This window comes from Gigantopelta aegis, unplaced genomic scaffold, assembly GCF_016097555.1.
Source record: "Gigantopelta aegis isolate Gae_Host unplaced genomic scaffold, Gae_host_genome ctg7085_pilon_pilon, whole genome shotgun sequence".
Taxonomy (NCBI): domain Eukaryota; kingdom Metazoa; phylum Mollusca; class Gastropoda; order Neomphalida; family Peltospiridae; genus Gigantopelta; species Gigantopelta aegis.
Window position 1 is genome coordinate 579 of NW_024535541.1, and position 12,621 is coordinate 13,199.

The 12,621-nt window shown below is 37.7% G+C and overlaps 1 protein-coding gene across 1 annotated transcript; it reads left to right on the forward strand.

Moving 5' to 3' along the window:
• Positions 1-757: 757 nt before the first annotated feature.
• LOC121366778 (uncharacterized protein ZC84.1-like) lies at positions 758-12,240 on the forward strand (the record flags this gene model as incomplete). The annotated part of the gene is made up of 8 exons (XM_041491090.1): positions 758-917; positions 3,689-3,883; positions 4,861-5,004; positions 8,484-8,636; positions 9,401-9,583; positions 10,074-10,220; positions 10,845-10,938; positions 12,113-12,240. Coding segments are annotated over exons 1-8 (1,204 nt in total), but the record flags the coding sequence as incomplete, so codon positions are not given.
• Positions 12,241-12,621: the final 381 nt, after the last annotated feature.

Genomic DNA, 12,621 nt, shown 5'->3' on the forward strand with positions numbered 1-12,621 from the left:
TACATGAACATAGTGGTTTGTGCTGTGATTTCAACTCATAACCGATACAACATAGACTATACATGAACATAGTGGTTTGTGCTGTGATTTCAACTCATAACCCATACAGCATAGACTATTCATGAACATAGTGGTTTGTGCTGTGATTTCAACTCATAACCGATACAACATAGACTATACATGAACATAGTGGTTTGTGCTGTGATTTCAACTCATAACCGATACAACATATAGACTATTCATGAACATAGTGGTTTGTGCTGTGATTTCAACTCATAACCCATACAGCATAGACTATATACATGATTGATTTTTGCATAATTATTATAAAATTCACTGTATTTTATTTTATACCATGACGTCATGACTCTACTCACAGCTGATATATATTACATCACCAGAATGAATGCATGCAGTGTTACATATTGCATGATTATGGAATGACGTAATAAACAGGTAGCAACGGCCATCTACCTCCTAAACGATGAGACCAAATTAACCAATGAAAAGGGTGCATTACTGTCTAGGGGATATGTGCTAGATGTTTTTTTCTAGCACAGCTTTCTGGCACCTTTCTTTGAACTAGAAATTCCTGCTTCCAATCAGGGTCATTAATATTAATGGCACATGGTAATTTTTACATTTTCACTGAGTATAGAATAAAAAGCCACCCCTGACTTGATGCTGATATTTGTATAGTCTGACAGTTTGGCATGTACCACTAGACATTTCTTTCTTTATTTGTTTTTATATAGCTATGTCCTGTCCCAGTGGCAACCCGATGATGAAAATGAAGATGGAATCCGATTCGCACAAACCTGGTCATTTCAAATGCAACTCGGAAAGAGGGTGTCCTGATGGATACAAGTGCATGGGCATGGCATACGGCAAAAAGCTTTGCTGCCCAAGTGAACATGGTAGGTAAAGGTCAACGTCATTTAGTTGACTGATAATCAGTGATTGTGATAGTTTGAGTGTCCTCTAGCCCTCCCCTTTGTTAATATATGCTTCCCTGACAATATATAAATGAACAGGAGGGCTAGAGGACACTCAAACTATGCCTGTGACTAACACAGGAAGGGATTTAGGGGTGTGATGACAAAAAAGTGAAGTGGGATTGTAAACTGAACAGGCATATGGTAAATAGAGGATACTCTACGAGTGTCTTGTGCTATTATAATTTATCAGCATGAGTTGATAAAAGTATGAAATCTGAGGCTTGCCAAGGCTTTTTATATTTTTATCAACGAGTGCTGATAAATAATGATATCACAAGAGGAGGGTATTCTTTTTATCATCCATTATCATTCTTTTGATATGCGACAATTGTAAACAATGTCAGTAATGTGGGTTGAATGTCACTATATTTGGCAGAGGTAGACTCGTTGACTAGCAGTAACAAAATATACTCTTCAAAAAAAGAAACGCAAAAGGGTACAAATGGGTTATAACTCCGATTTTATGTTTCCTACCGGTTCATGCTTTGTGAATATAAGGTCATTGCATGTCCCAAACACATTCCCACGGTTACATTCGATAAAACGCAGCTACTGTACAATAAAGTTCCAAAATGTGAATATTCGCAAAAACGCAGCCACGTGCAAACCATGTCACCACTGCACGTGCGTTGTCTGCACGTGCAACATGAACACCGACAGTATAAAAGTGCAGGGTGTTCGCTTGCCTGGCCTCTGTATCTGGCCGACAGTTGACAATCCAGGACATGCCACATCTCAGTGAACCGCAGAGAAACAATGCCATCGGCTGACTAGAAGCAGGCGAATCCAGAACGGCCGTTGCCAGGGCATTCCATGTGTCCCCAAGCACCATCTCCAGACTGTGGGACTGTTACCAGCAACATGGATCAACACGTGACCTCCCTAGATCCGGTCGACCACGGGTCACTACCCCCGGGCAGGACCGCTACATCCGGGTACGCCACCTTCGGGAACGATTGACTACTGCCACCTCCACAGCCGCAGCAATACCAGGTTTGCGCAGGATATCCGACCAGACTGTACGGAACCGCCTACGTGAGGTAGGAATTCGTGCCAGACGTCCAGTTCGAGGTGTCATCTTAACACCACAACACCGTCGACTCCGACTGCAGTAGTGCCAGATTCATCGACAATGGCCTCAACTGCGATGGAGACAGGTGTGATTCAGTGACGAGTCCCGATTTCTGCTCCGACGTCATGATGGAAGATGTCGCGTGTATAGGCGTCGTGGTGAACGTTATGCGGCAAACTGCGTGCAGGAAGTGGACAGATTCGGCGGGGGTAGTGTCATGGTGTGGGCAGCCATCTCACACACTGGCAGAACTGACCTGGTCCACGTGCAGGGCAACAGGGCAACCAGGGCAACAGGGCTACATTGACCAGATCCTCCGGCCACACATCGTTCCAGTTATGGCCAACGCCAACGCAGTGTTCCAACATGACAACGCCAGGCCTCACACAGCACGTCTCACAACAGCTTTCCTACAGAACAACAACATTAATGTCCTTCCTTGGCCATCGATATCACCGGATTTGAACCCAATTGAGCATCTATGGGACGAGTTGGACCGACGCCTCCGACAGCGACAACCACAGCCCCAGACCCTGCCCGAGCTGGCAGCAGCCTTGCAGGCCGAGTGGGCCACCATCCCCCGGGACGTCATCCGTACTCTGGTTGCTTCAATGGGCAGGCGGTGCCAGGCAGTTGTCAACACACGCAGAGGCCACACCCGGTATTGACTCCAGATGACCTTGACCTTGGTGGTGTGTCCTATCACTTACTCACAATGGACTAGAGTGAATTGTGAACAATCCTGCAACATTTGGTAATTATCGGACTCACCATTCAATAATTAAATCAATTCTCCAAATGTTACGACAATGTGGTTTTGCGTTTCTTCTTTTGAAGAGTATATTAAAAGAAGCCATATCTCCTAGGAGAGTATTGCAGGAGATATCTCCTACAAAAGCCTTTAATGATGTTACTTAGGCCTATAGTGATGTACTTCATAGCCTGGACCTTTCTAGACTCACACATATGATTTGTGTCTCTTCTCAACAAAGTTGAAAGACAAGGTATGGATATTACTTTCTTGATGGCAGTCATGGTGTTAACTTTTATATTTAGCTCAAAGTACAACAAATCTGTTATAATAATTATTTTGAATTTTACATTTCAATTATTGTTTTTTTAAATAAAATTACTTAAAAATATAGTTTAATTTGTAAAACATTTTTTACATGCAAGTTTAAACACTTTCAATGAAAGCAATATGATCGCTTATGGTAGGTGAGAAATTTAATTGTAAGTAATTACTGTTAGAAGTGAACAGGAGTTACATGTAGCTCAGTCGGGTGAGTGCTCGCTTGAGGTGCTTGCGTCGCATGATCAAACCACCTCAGTGGATCCATTCACCTGATTGAGTTTTTTCTCAATCCAACCAGTGCACCATATCTGGTATATCAAAGGCCATGGTATGTGCTATTCTGTTTGTGGGAAAGTGCATATAAAAGATCCCTTGTTGCATTAGAAAAAAATGTAGCGGGTTTCCTCCAATGACTACGTGTCAGAATTAACAAATGTTTGACATCCAATAGCCGATGATTAATTATCAATGTGCTCTAGTGGTGTTGTTAAAAAAAAAAGAAGCAAAATACTGTAAGAATTATATATGCTGCTGTATTTACAGGAATGAAAGATATCTGCAGCATGACGTACAACTCTGGCAAGCAGTGTGATGACGAGTCTGCATCGCCTCAACAAACGAGGTTTTACTACAACCACCGCGACGGACGCTGCCACGACTTCACATACAGGGGATGTTCTGGAAATGAAAATAATTTTGTTTCCAAGGAGGCGTGCGAGAAACGATGTCACAGGAAGGGTAAGTGGTTTTAATAAACATTTAAATAGCTCAGGAGTATATCTAGGCAATTTAGTTTCTCCATTGAAAGCATAATTAAAATATTCATATTTGATAAATATATCTATCAATATTGATATGTATTTAATCATAAAGTGTCAGGATGTATCTAAGTTTATAGTTGGACCCAGCTTGCCTGATGTGCCATGTTGTAGATCACCTTCAGCAGGGCTTGTAGAATTTTTATAAAATCCACTAGCCATGGGATTAGTGATTTTAAAAATTTACTAGCCACAATTAAAAATTCACTAGCCATACTTTTCTTTAATTTAATAAAAGATTACTAAATAACAGTAATAATCAGATATGTGACCTAAAGAGAGAGACAGAGCTTAACACATTAGGGGATTGGGGTGGGGTCAGGATATTTATATTTACAAAATAGACTTAACTGCAAAATTTAGCCCCGTTTTTTTTTTTCATTTGCCATCGGGCATGGCAATATTAGTTATTTACTAGCCCAACATTGAATGTCACTAGCCATGGGAGTGGGACTACCATAATCTAGAAGCCCTGCCTTCAGTAAAACATAATTTCTACCTCATCCAACCAGTGCCTTACAGTACCTGAAAAACAGTGGTATGTATTGTCCTGCTTAAGGGTTAAGAACATCTGAAAGATCTCTTGCTCCTTTTTAACCCATGTGAAGCAGCATATCTTTTCTGATTTATTTTCTAGATCAAGTGTCAAAGTATGTTGTTTTTCTTTCCTAGCTTCTTTCCTATAATTATTGTGTCACTAATGCACATGAAGTGATGCTGAATATAGGTGTTAGAACTAACAATTTGTAATTACTGTGGAATTAATAGTTCTTCAGACATGTTCAGGAAGTGCTTTTGCCAGACATATTCAGCAAGTGGAAGGCATCAAGTTTGTTTTGTGGAAATAAAATTACACAATTACTTCATGACATACTATTTATTTTGTTTGTTAAACAGAGAAACCAGGCAAATGCATGAAAGTGAAAGCGAACACTGGCAAGAAGGGGCACTGCCCCAGCAGCTGTATGAGTGATGCTGATTGTGAAGGTGACAAGAAGTGCTGCATGACGTCGTGTGGAATGAAGTGCTCTCTGCCATACAGTAAGTGCAAGATGATGTCATCAAACACCGACAGCTTAGCAAACAGATGAACCGTTTACTGGGAGATGATTTTTACACACATATGCTATAGAGAATATAATGGTTACAGTATAAAAGACAGTTACACTTGACAAAGTAATGATATAAGACAGTTACACTTGACAAAGTAATGATATAAGTCAGTTACACTTGACAAAGTAATGATATGAGACAGTTACACTTGACAAAGTAATGATATCAGACAGTTACACTTGACAAAGTAATGATATAAGTCAGTTACACTTGACAAAGTAATGATATAAGTCAGTTACACTTGACAAAATAATGATATAAGACAGTTACACTTGACAAAGTAATGATATAAGACAGTTACACTTGACAAAGTAATGATATAAGACAGTTACACTTGACAAAGTAATGATATAAGTCAGTTACACTTGACAAAGTAATGATATAAGTCAGTTACACTTGACAAAGTAATGATATAAGTCAGTTACACTTGACAAAGTAATGATATAAGTCAGTTACACTTGACAAAGTAATGATATAAGACAGTTACACTTGACAAAGTAATGATATAAGTCAGTTACACTTGACAAAGTAATGATATAAGTCAGTTACACTTGACAAAGTAATGATATAAGTCAGTTACACTTGACAAAGTAATGATATAAGACAGTTACACTTGACAAAGTAATGATATAAGTCAGTTACACTTGACAAAGTAATGATATAAGTCAGTTACACTTGACAAAGTAATGATATAAGTCAGTTACACTTGACAAAGTAATGATATAAGACAGTTACACTTGACAAAGTAATGATATAAGTCAGTTACACTTGACAAAGTAATGATATAAGTCAGTTACACTTGACAAAGTAATGATATAAGACAGTTACACTTGACAAAGTAATGATATAAGACAGTTACACTTGACAAAGTAATGATATAAGTCAGTTACACTTGACAAAGTAATGATATAAGTCAGTTACACTTGACAAAGTAATGATATAAGTCATTTACACTTGACAAAGTAATGATATAAGACAGTTACACTTGACAAAGTAATGATATAAGTCAGGCCATATTAGAAAAATATCTTGGTTTGTGGTAACATGACCCACTCTTACTAATCGGTAAAGTGTTGGGGCTTTTAAAAATATATATATTAAAAAAAGAGGAAAGGAAAAAAGAAAAAGAAAGTAGAGAAAACAATTAATGTAAGTGATCTAGGCCCTAAGTGCATCTGGGTAAACATGGCTTTAGATTGTACCAAAGTTGAGGTGCATCTGGGTAAACATGGCTTTAGATTGTACCAAAGTTGAGGTGCATCTGGGTAAACATGGCTTTAGATTGTACCAAAGTTGAGATGCATCTGGGTAAACATGGCTTTAGATTGTACCAAAGTTGAGATGCATCTGGGTAAACATGGCTTTAGATTGTACCAAAGTTGAGGTGCATCTGGGTAAACATGGCTTTAGATTGTACCAAAGTTGAGATGCATCTGGGTAAACATGGCTTTAGATTGTACCAAAGTTGAGATGCATCTGGGTAAACATGGCTTTAGATTGTACCAAAGTTGAGATGCATCTGGGTAAACATGGCTTTAGATTGTACCAAAGTTGAGGTGCATCTGGGTAAACATGGCTTTAGATTGTACCAAAGTTGAGGTGCATCTGGGTAAACATGGCTTTAGATTGTACCAAAGTTGAGGTGCATCTGGGTAAACATGGCTTTAGATTGTACCAAAGTTGAGGTGCATCTGGGTAAACATGGCTTTAGATTGTACCAAAGTTGAGATGCATCTGGGTAAACATGGCTTTAGATTGTACCAAAGTTGAGATGCATCTGGGTAAACATGGCTTTAGATTGTACCAAAGTTGAGATGCATCTGGGTAAACATGGCTTTAGATTGTACCAAAGTTGAGATGCATCTGGGTAAACATGGCTTTAGATTGTACCAAAGTTGAGATGCATCTGGGTAAACATGGCTTTAGATTGTACCAAAGTTGAGATGCATCTGGGTAAACATGGCTTTAGATTGTACCAAAGTTGAGGTGCATCTGGGTAAACATGGCTTTAGATTGTACCAAAGTTGAGATGCATCTGGGTAAACATGGCTTTAGATTGTACCAAAGTTGAGATGCATCTGGGTAAACATGGCTTTAGATTGTACCAAAGTTGAGGTGCATCTGGGTAAACATGGCTTTAGATTGTACCAAAGTTGAGGTGCATCTGGGTAAACATGGCTTTAGATTGTACCAAAGTTGAGGTGCATCTGGGTAAACATGGCTTTAGATTGTACCAAAGTTGAGGTGCATCTGGGTAAACATGGCTTTAGATTGTACCAAAGTTGAGGTGCATCTGGGTAAACATGGCTTTAGATTGTACCAAAGTTGAGATGCATCTGGGTAAACATGGCTTTAGATTGTACCAAAGTTGAGATGCATCTGGGTAAACATGGCTTTAGATTGTACCAAAATTGAGATGCATCTGGGTAAACATGGCTTTAGATTGTACCAAAGTTGAGATGCATCTGGGTAAACATGGCTTTAGATTGTACCAAAGTTGAGGTGCATCTGGGTAAACATGGCTTTAGATTGTACCAAAGTTGAGGTGCATCTGGGTAAACATGGCTTTAGATTGTACCAAAGTTGAGATGCATCTGGGTAAACATGGCTTTAGATTGTACCAAAGTTGAGATGCATCTGGGTAAACATGGCTTTAGATTGTACCAAAGTTGAGATGCATCTGGGTAAACATGGCTTTAGATTGTACCAAAGTTGAGATGCATCTGGGTAAACATGGCTTTAGATTGTACCAAAGTTGAGATGCATCTGGGTAAACATGGCTTTAGATTGTACCAAAGTTGAGATGCATCTGGGTAAACATGGCTTTAGATTGTACCAAAGTTGAGATGCATCTGGGTAAACATGGCTTTAGATTGTACCAAAGTTGAGGCGATAAATGGTATGTCCAAAAGAAGCAAGCTCAAATTTAGTAAAAACATTTCACCTCAATTTCAATGGAATGTTAAGCTGTAATTAGATTTAAATAACTTGAAATGCACTTCTCAATATGTACAACTCTTTCAAAGCTATTATTAACATTACTGCATTAAAATACCTTGGTATGATCAGAACAGACAAAAAGCCTGTTGTGCCCAAATTAGTCTAAAGCCTTGGTAAATGATGAGAAGAGAAAGTTGGAGAAACTGTGTGGCAGCTACTTTCACATATTCAGTCGTTGTCATCATAATCCTCAGAAGAGAAGGTTTAGAATAAATTTAAAAGTCTTACTTTGTGTTATCTAAATCCTGTCTCAAAAATATAGAGCCAGGCCCTTGGGAACAATAATTGGAGTGTGGAAGGGGCTAGGGGCATCATTATCGTCTTCAACAGTCACACATTTTGTTTATCAGTACATGTACCATGTTAGGTTTAGAATAAATTGTGAACCCTTATTTTGTGTTGTTTAGATGACACCGTCTCTGCTGTTTGTAAGAACGGGTTCCCTCTGCACAAGAAGGATGGTGACGTGTTGATGTGTTCGCGTGCGCGCCGGTGTCCTGATGGCTACACCTGCCATGTTCCACCGGCTGATGGAGGCGGATACTGCTGTCCTGAAGAAGGTTCAATACAATTAGTCTTTTCATCACAGTGCCACAATTGAGTTTTTTAATCAATACTCAATTCAGAATCTATTTCATAATAAAAACACATACACCCTGAAATTATCTCATCTTTAGCAATCTCAAAGTGCCAGAATGATTTTGTTTTTAAATACTAAATTATGATTTTATTTTAAAATGATCACACACACACCCTGAAATTGTCTCATCTTTAGCAACCATTATTATTGTACATTACTCTAAATTATGAAATTAATACAATAAGTTATTATATTAATATTAAAATTGTTGGAATAATTACTTGATTCATTATCTTTTTAACTCATTATTTAACTGGTAACACTACCAAAAATTATAAAAAAAACACAAACACAGACATATGCAGTTGTCAGTTGAAACAAAGGTTTTATGTCAATAGAAATTAAGTAATGTAATATAAACGTACAAGAAAAAAATCACTTAAAATGACTGCATTCTGAACAAGCTGAACCATTGACACTAACCCGAGTTTGGCTGCACAGCCTCATTTCTGTGCTGCACAGCCTCATTTCTGTGCTGCACAGCCTCATTTCTGTGCTGCTTTGAGTAGGAGGGGGTAGGGTGTAGCCCAGTGGTTTAGTTAAGATATCAATTTTTGTTTTCAGTGTGAACTTTTTAAAGTTGCATTTAATAAAAAACAAACATTATTCTTTGTGTACATGATACATTATTTTCCTGATTTATAGTATTTAAATAAATTAGTTATATCATACTGTATATTGCAGACAAGCCAATTGACATTTGCCACCAGCCCTCTGACGGTGGTCCGTGTAAAGCAACTATGAGGCGATATTTCTTCAATTCTCAAACTCAGCAGTGTGAACAGTTTATCTATGGAGGTTGCCGTGGCAATGAGAATAACTTTTTCAGTCTTGAAGAATGTTGCAACTCATGTGGAGGGAATGCAAGTAAGTTTATTCATTTCAATTTGTGATTTTTATCATTTTCACTGATATTCTAGATGTCAGTTTGTTGGCAGAATTACCTATGAGTATTAAATGTAAAATATTCCTTGTACTTGCCTTGTACATAAGTGGACTGAAGTAAAGCAAAAAGATGATGTGTGTAAAAACTGAAAGCGATATAGACCTAGGATGTAGGGTTTGGGATACCGGTATGTAAAAAAAACAAATATATAAAGGTATATGCCTAAAATATGGGCGTAAATTTTGTATATCAAATAAAAAAAGGATAGAACTAAAAATGATATTAATTGAAAAAAAAAACACCCAAAGATACCAGAATGTGTATCTAAAATGAGGGTTTGTGATGTTAGATGGAAAAAATGGATTGGTCTAAAATGCAGATTTGTTAGAATAAGTGAAAAAGATGGATGTTTGTGATATGAAGTGAGCTAGGGAAGAAGAAATGTAATAGAGCATCTCTTTGTGTGTACAGCTCGCTGTAAGAGTGGCGTGTGCCCGAGACCGAAGAACTACCTGACGACGTGTGCCCGACAGTGTGAGGTGGACGCGGACTGTCACGGCAAACAGATCTGCTGCTACAACGGGTGTGGAAGGAAGTGCACTGCTCCTGCCTTAAGCTGTGAGTAGAAAATTGGCTTATTATATAGTTCCCTACCGGTCCAATCATAGGGGACTAAAAGTTTCATCTCTGTCTCTGTCTGTCTGTCTGTCTGTCTGTCTCTGTCTATTCATCTGTCCCACTTATAGAGTTCCGGATATTTTTTTCACAATGCCTTGAGATATTGACTGAAATTTTTTATATACACAATGTAGCTTTGTCATGTACTGTTACAGGTCAAGTTTGACTTTCATGGCGATTGACACAGTTTTAACAGAGTTATGGCCCTTGAACTTAGAAGCTACAAAAATTAGTTTTACATGCTTTTGTTTTGCAATTTCTCAAAATATTGAGCTGTGCATAGCTTTATATATATATATATATATATATATATATATATATATATATATATATATATATATATATATATATATATATATATATATATATATATTTCACTAGATGATATTTTGATATTTACTGTGGGTAAATTAATGGGGGTGGGGGTAAAAAGTTCATTCTTTTTACATTATGGAAATTCTATTGTTTGTTCTTTGAATGTTCTCACGAGAAAATGAGACATATTTTGAACATTCATTTGGCTGGATTGCTTTATATTTCCCTCGTTTTGATTCTTTAATTCAGCTAATACAACCTACAATTGCTATGAATATCTGGAAATGGCATACTACATGATGAACATAAAGACCGAGTCGTGCAACATTGTCACTCTTCCCAGGTAAGACTCTTCTTTTACACTCTCTATAACAATTATCAATCTAGTCCAAGTTTTCATTCAAATTTCAGGAACAGGATTGCAGGTGCGGATCCAGAATATTTTGCAGGAGGGTTCATATATGCAACTAATTAAATGAAAAATATTTAAAAGTGCCTATTCATTCATTAAAATAAGTGAAAATAAATTTGTTGTCTTGAGCAGGGAAGTGTCCGGACCCCCTCGACCCCCTCGACCCCCTCCATGGATCTGTGCCTGGATTTAACTATGTCATGAATTTTATTATATATTTAACTATGTCATGAATTTTATTATATAATTAGCTATGTCATGAATTTTATTATATATTTAGCTATGTCATGAATTGTATCATATATTTAGCTATGTCATAATTTATATTATATAGTTAGCTATGTCATGAATTTTGTTATATATTTAACTACCCGTATGTCATGAATTTTATTATATATTTAGCTATGTCATGAATTACATTATATATGTAGCTATGTCATGAATTTTATTATATGTTTTGTTAAACCAGGTTACACATTTTGCAGGATTTCACAGATTCTGGGTCATGAACATAAAATTATATTATTGATTTGTCTTTTTTATAAGAGTGATAGGGGGATGGCCAGGAGGTATACATACAACTACTTAAGTAGAAGTTAATTAGTGGGGACTTCACTTTAAAATAAGTGAAAACATTTGTTTTGAGTGTGTGTGTGTGGGGGGGTCCCGACCCAGTTGATCCACACCTGAGTAGCATGTTCACTATAACTACAGGAACAAATCATCACCTGTCTCGTTTTGATGAGGGTCGAGACATAGCACTACGCATGGTAAAGATTTCAATCAAGGAACCATCACTGTTGGTGGGCCCATATTGGGCTATTTCTCATTCCAGCCAGTGTATCATGACTGGTATATCAAAGGCTGTGGTTTGTGCTGTCCTGTCTGTGGGATAGTGTATATGAAACATCCATTGCTACATGTACAAATTGAAAAATATATCGGGTTGCCTTTTGAAGACTATATGTCAAAATTACTGAATATTTGACACCCAATAGCCGATAATTAATAAATTGATGTGCTCTAGTGGTGTAGTAAAACAAAACAAACTTAACAAAAACTTATTAATGACATCCCAGGTGATTTTCACATGTCTCTCATTCAGGTGTAACCGTGACGGGAGCTGGAAGAGGCAGCAGTGTACAGACACTCTAGGAGTGTGTTGGTGTGTTGACAAGACTGGCACAGTGATACCCGGCTCCAAAAAAAGGGGCGTCGCCAACTGTGAGGAGAGTAAGTCACCATGGCAATAAGTTGTCCTAACAGTTAACTAATTTATCTATATAAGCAGTGTCTGTCACCAGCTGTTAGAAGAGAAGTCACCATGGCAACAAGTCATCCTAACAGTTAACTAATTTATCAATATAAGCAGTGTCTGTCACCAGCTGTTAGAAGAGAAGTCACCATGGCAACATGTCCTAACAGTTAACTAATTTATCTATATAAGCAGTGTCTGTCACCAGCTGTGAGGAGAGTAAGTCACCATGGCAACAAGTCATCCTAACAGTTAACTAATTTATCTATATAAGCAGTGTTTGTCACCAGCTGTGAGGAGAGTAAGTCACCAACAAGTCATCCTAACAGTTAACTAATTTATCTATATAAGCAGTGTCT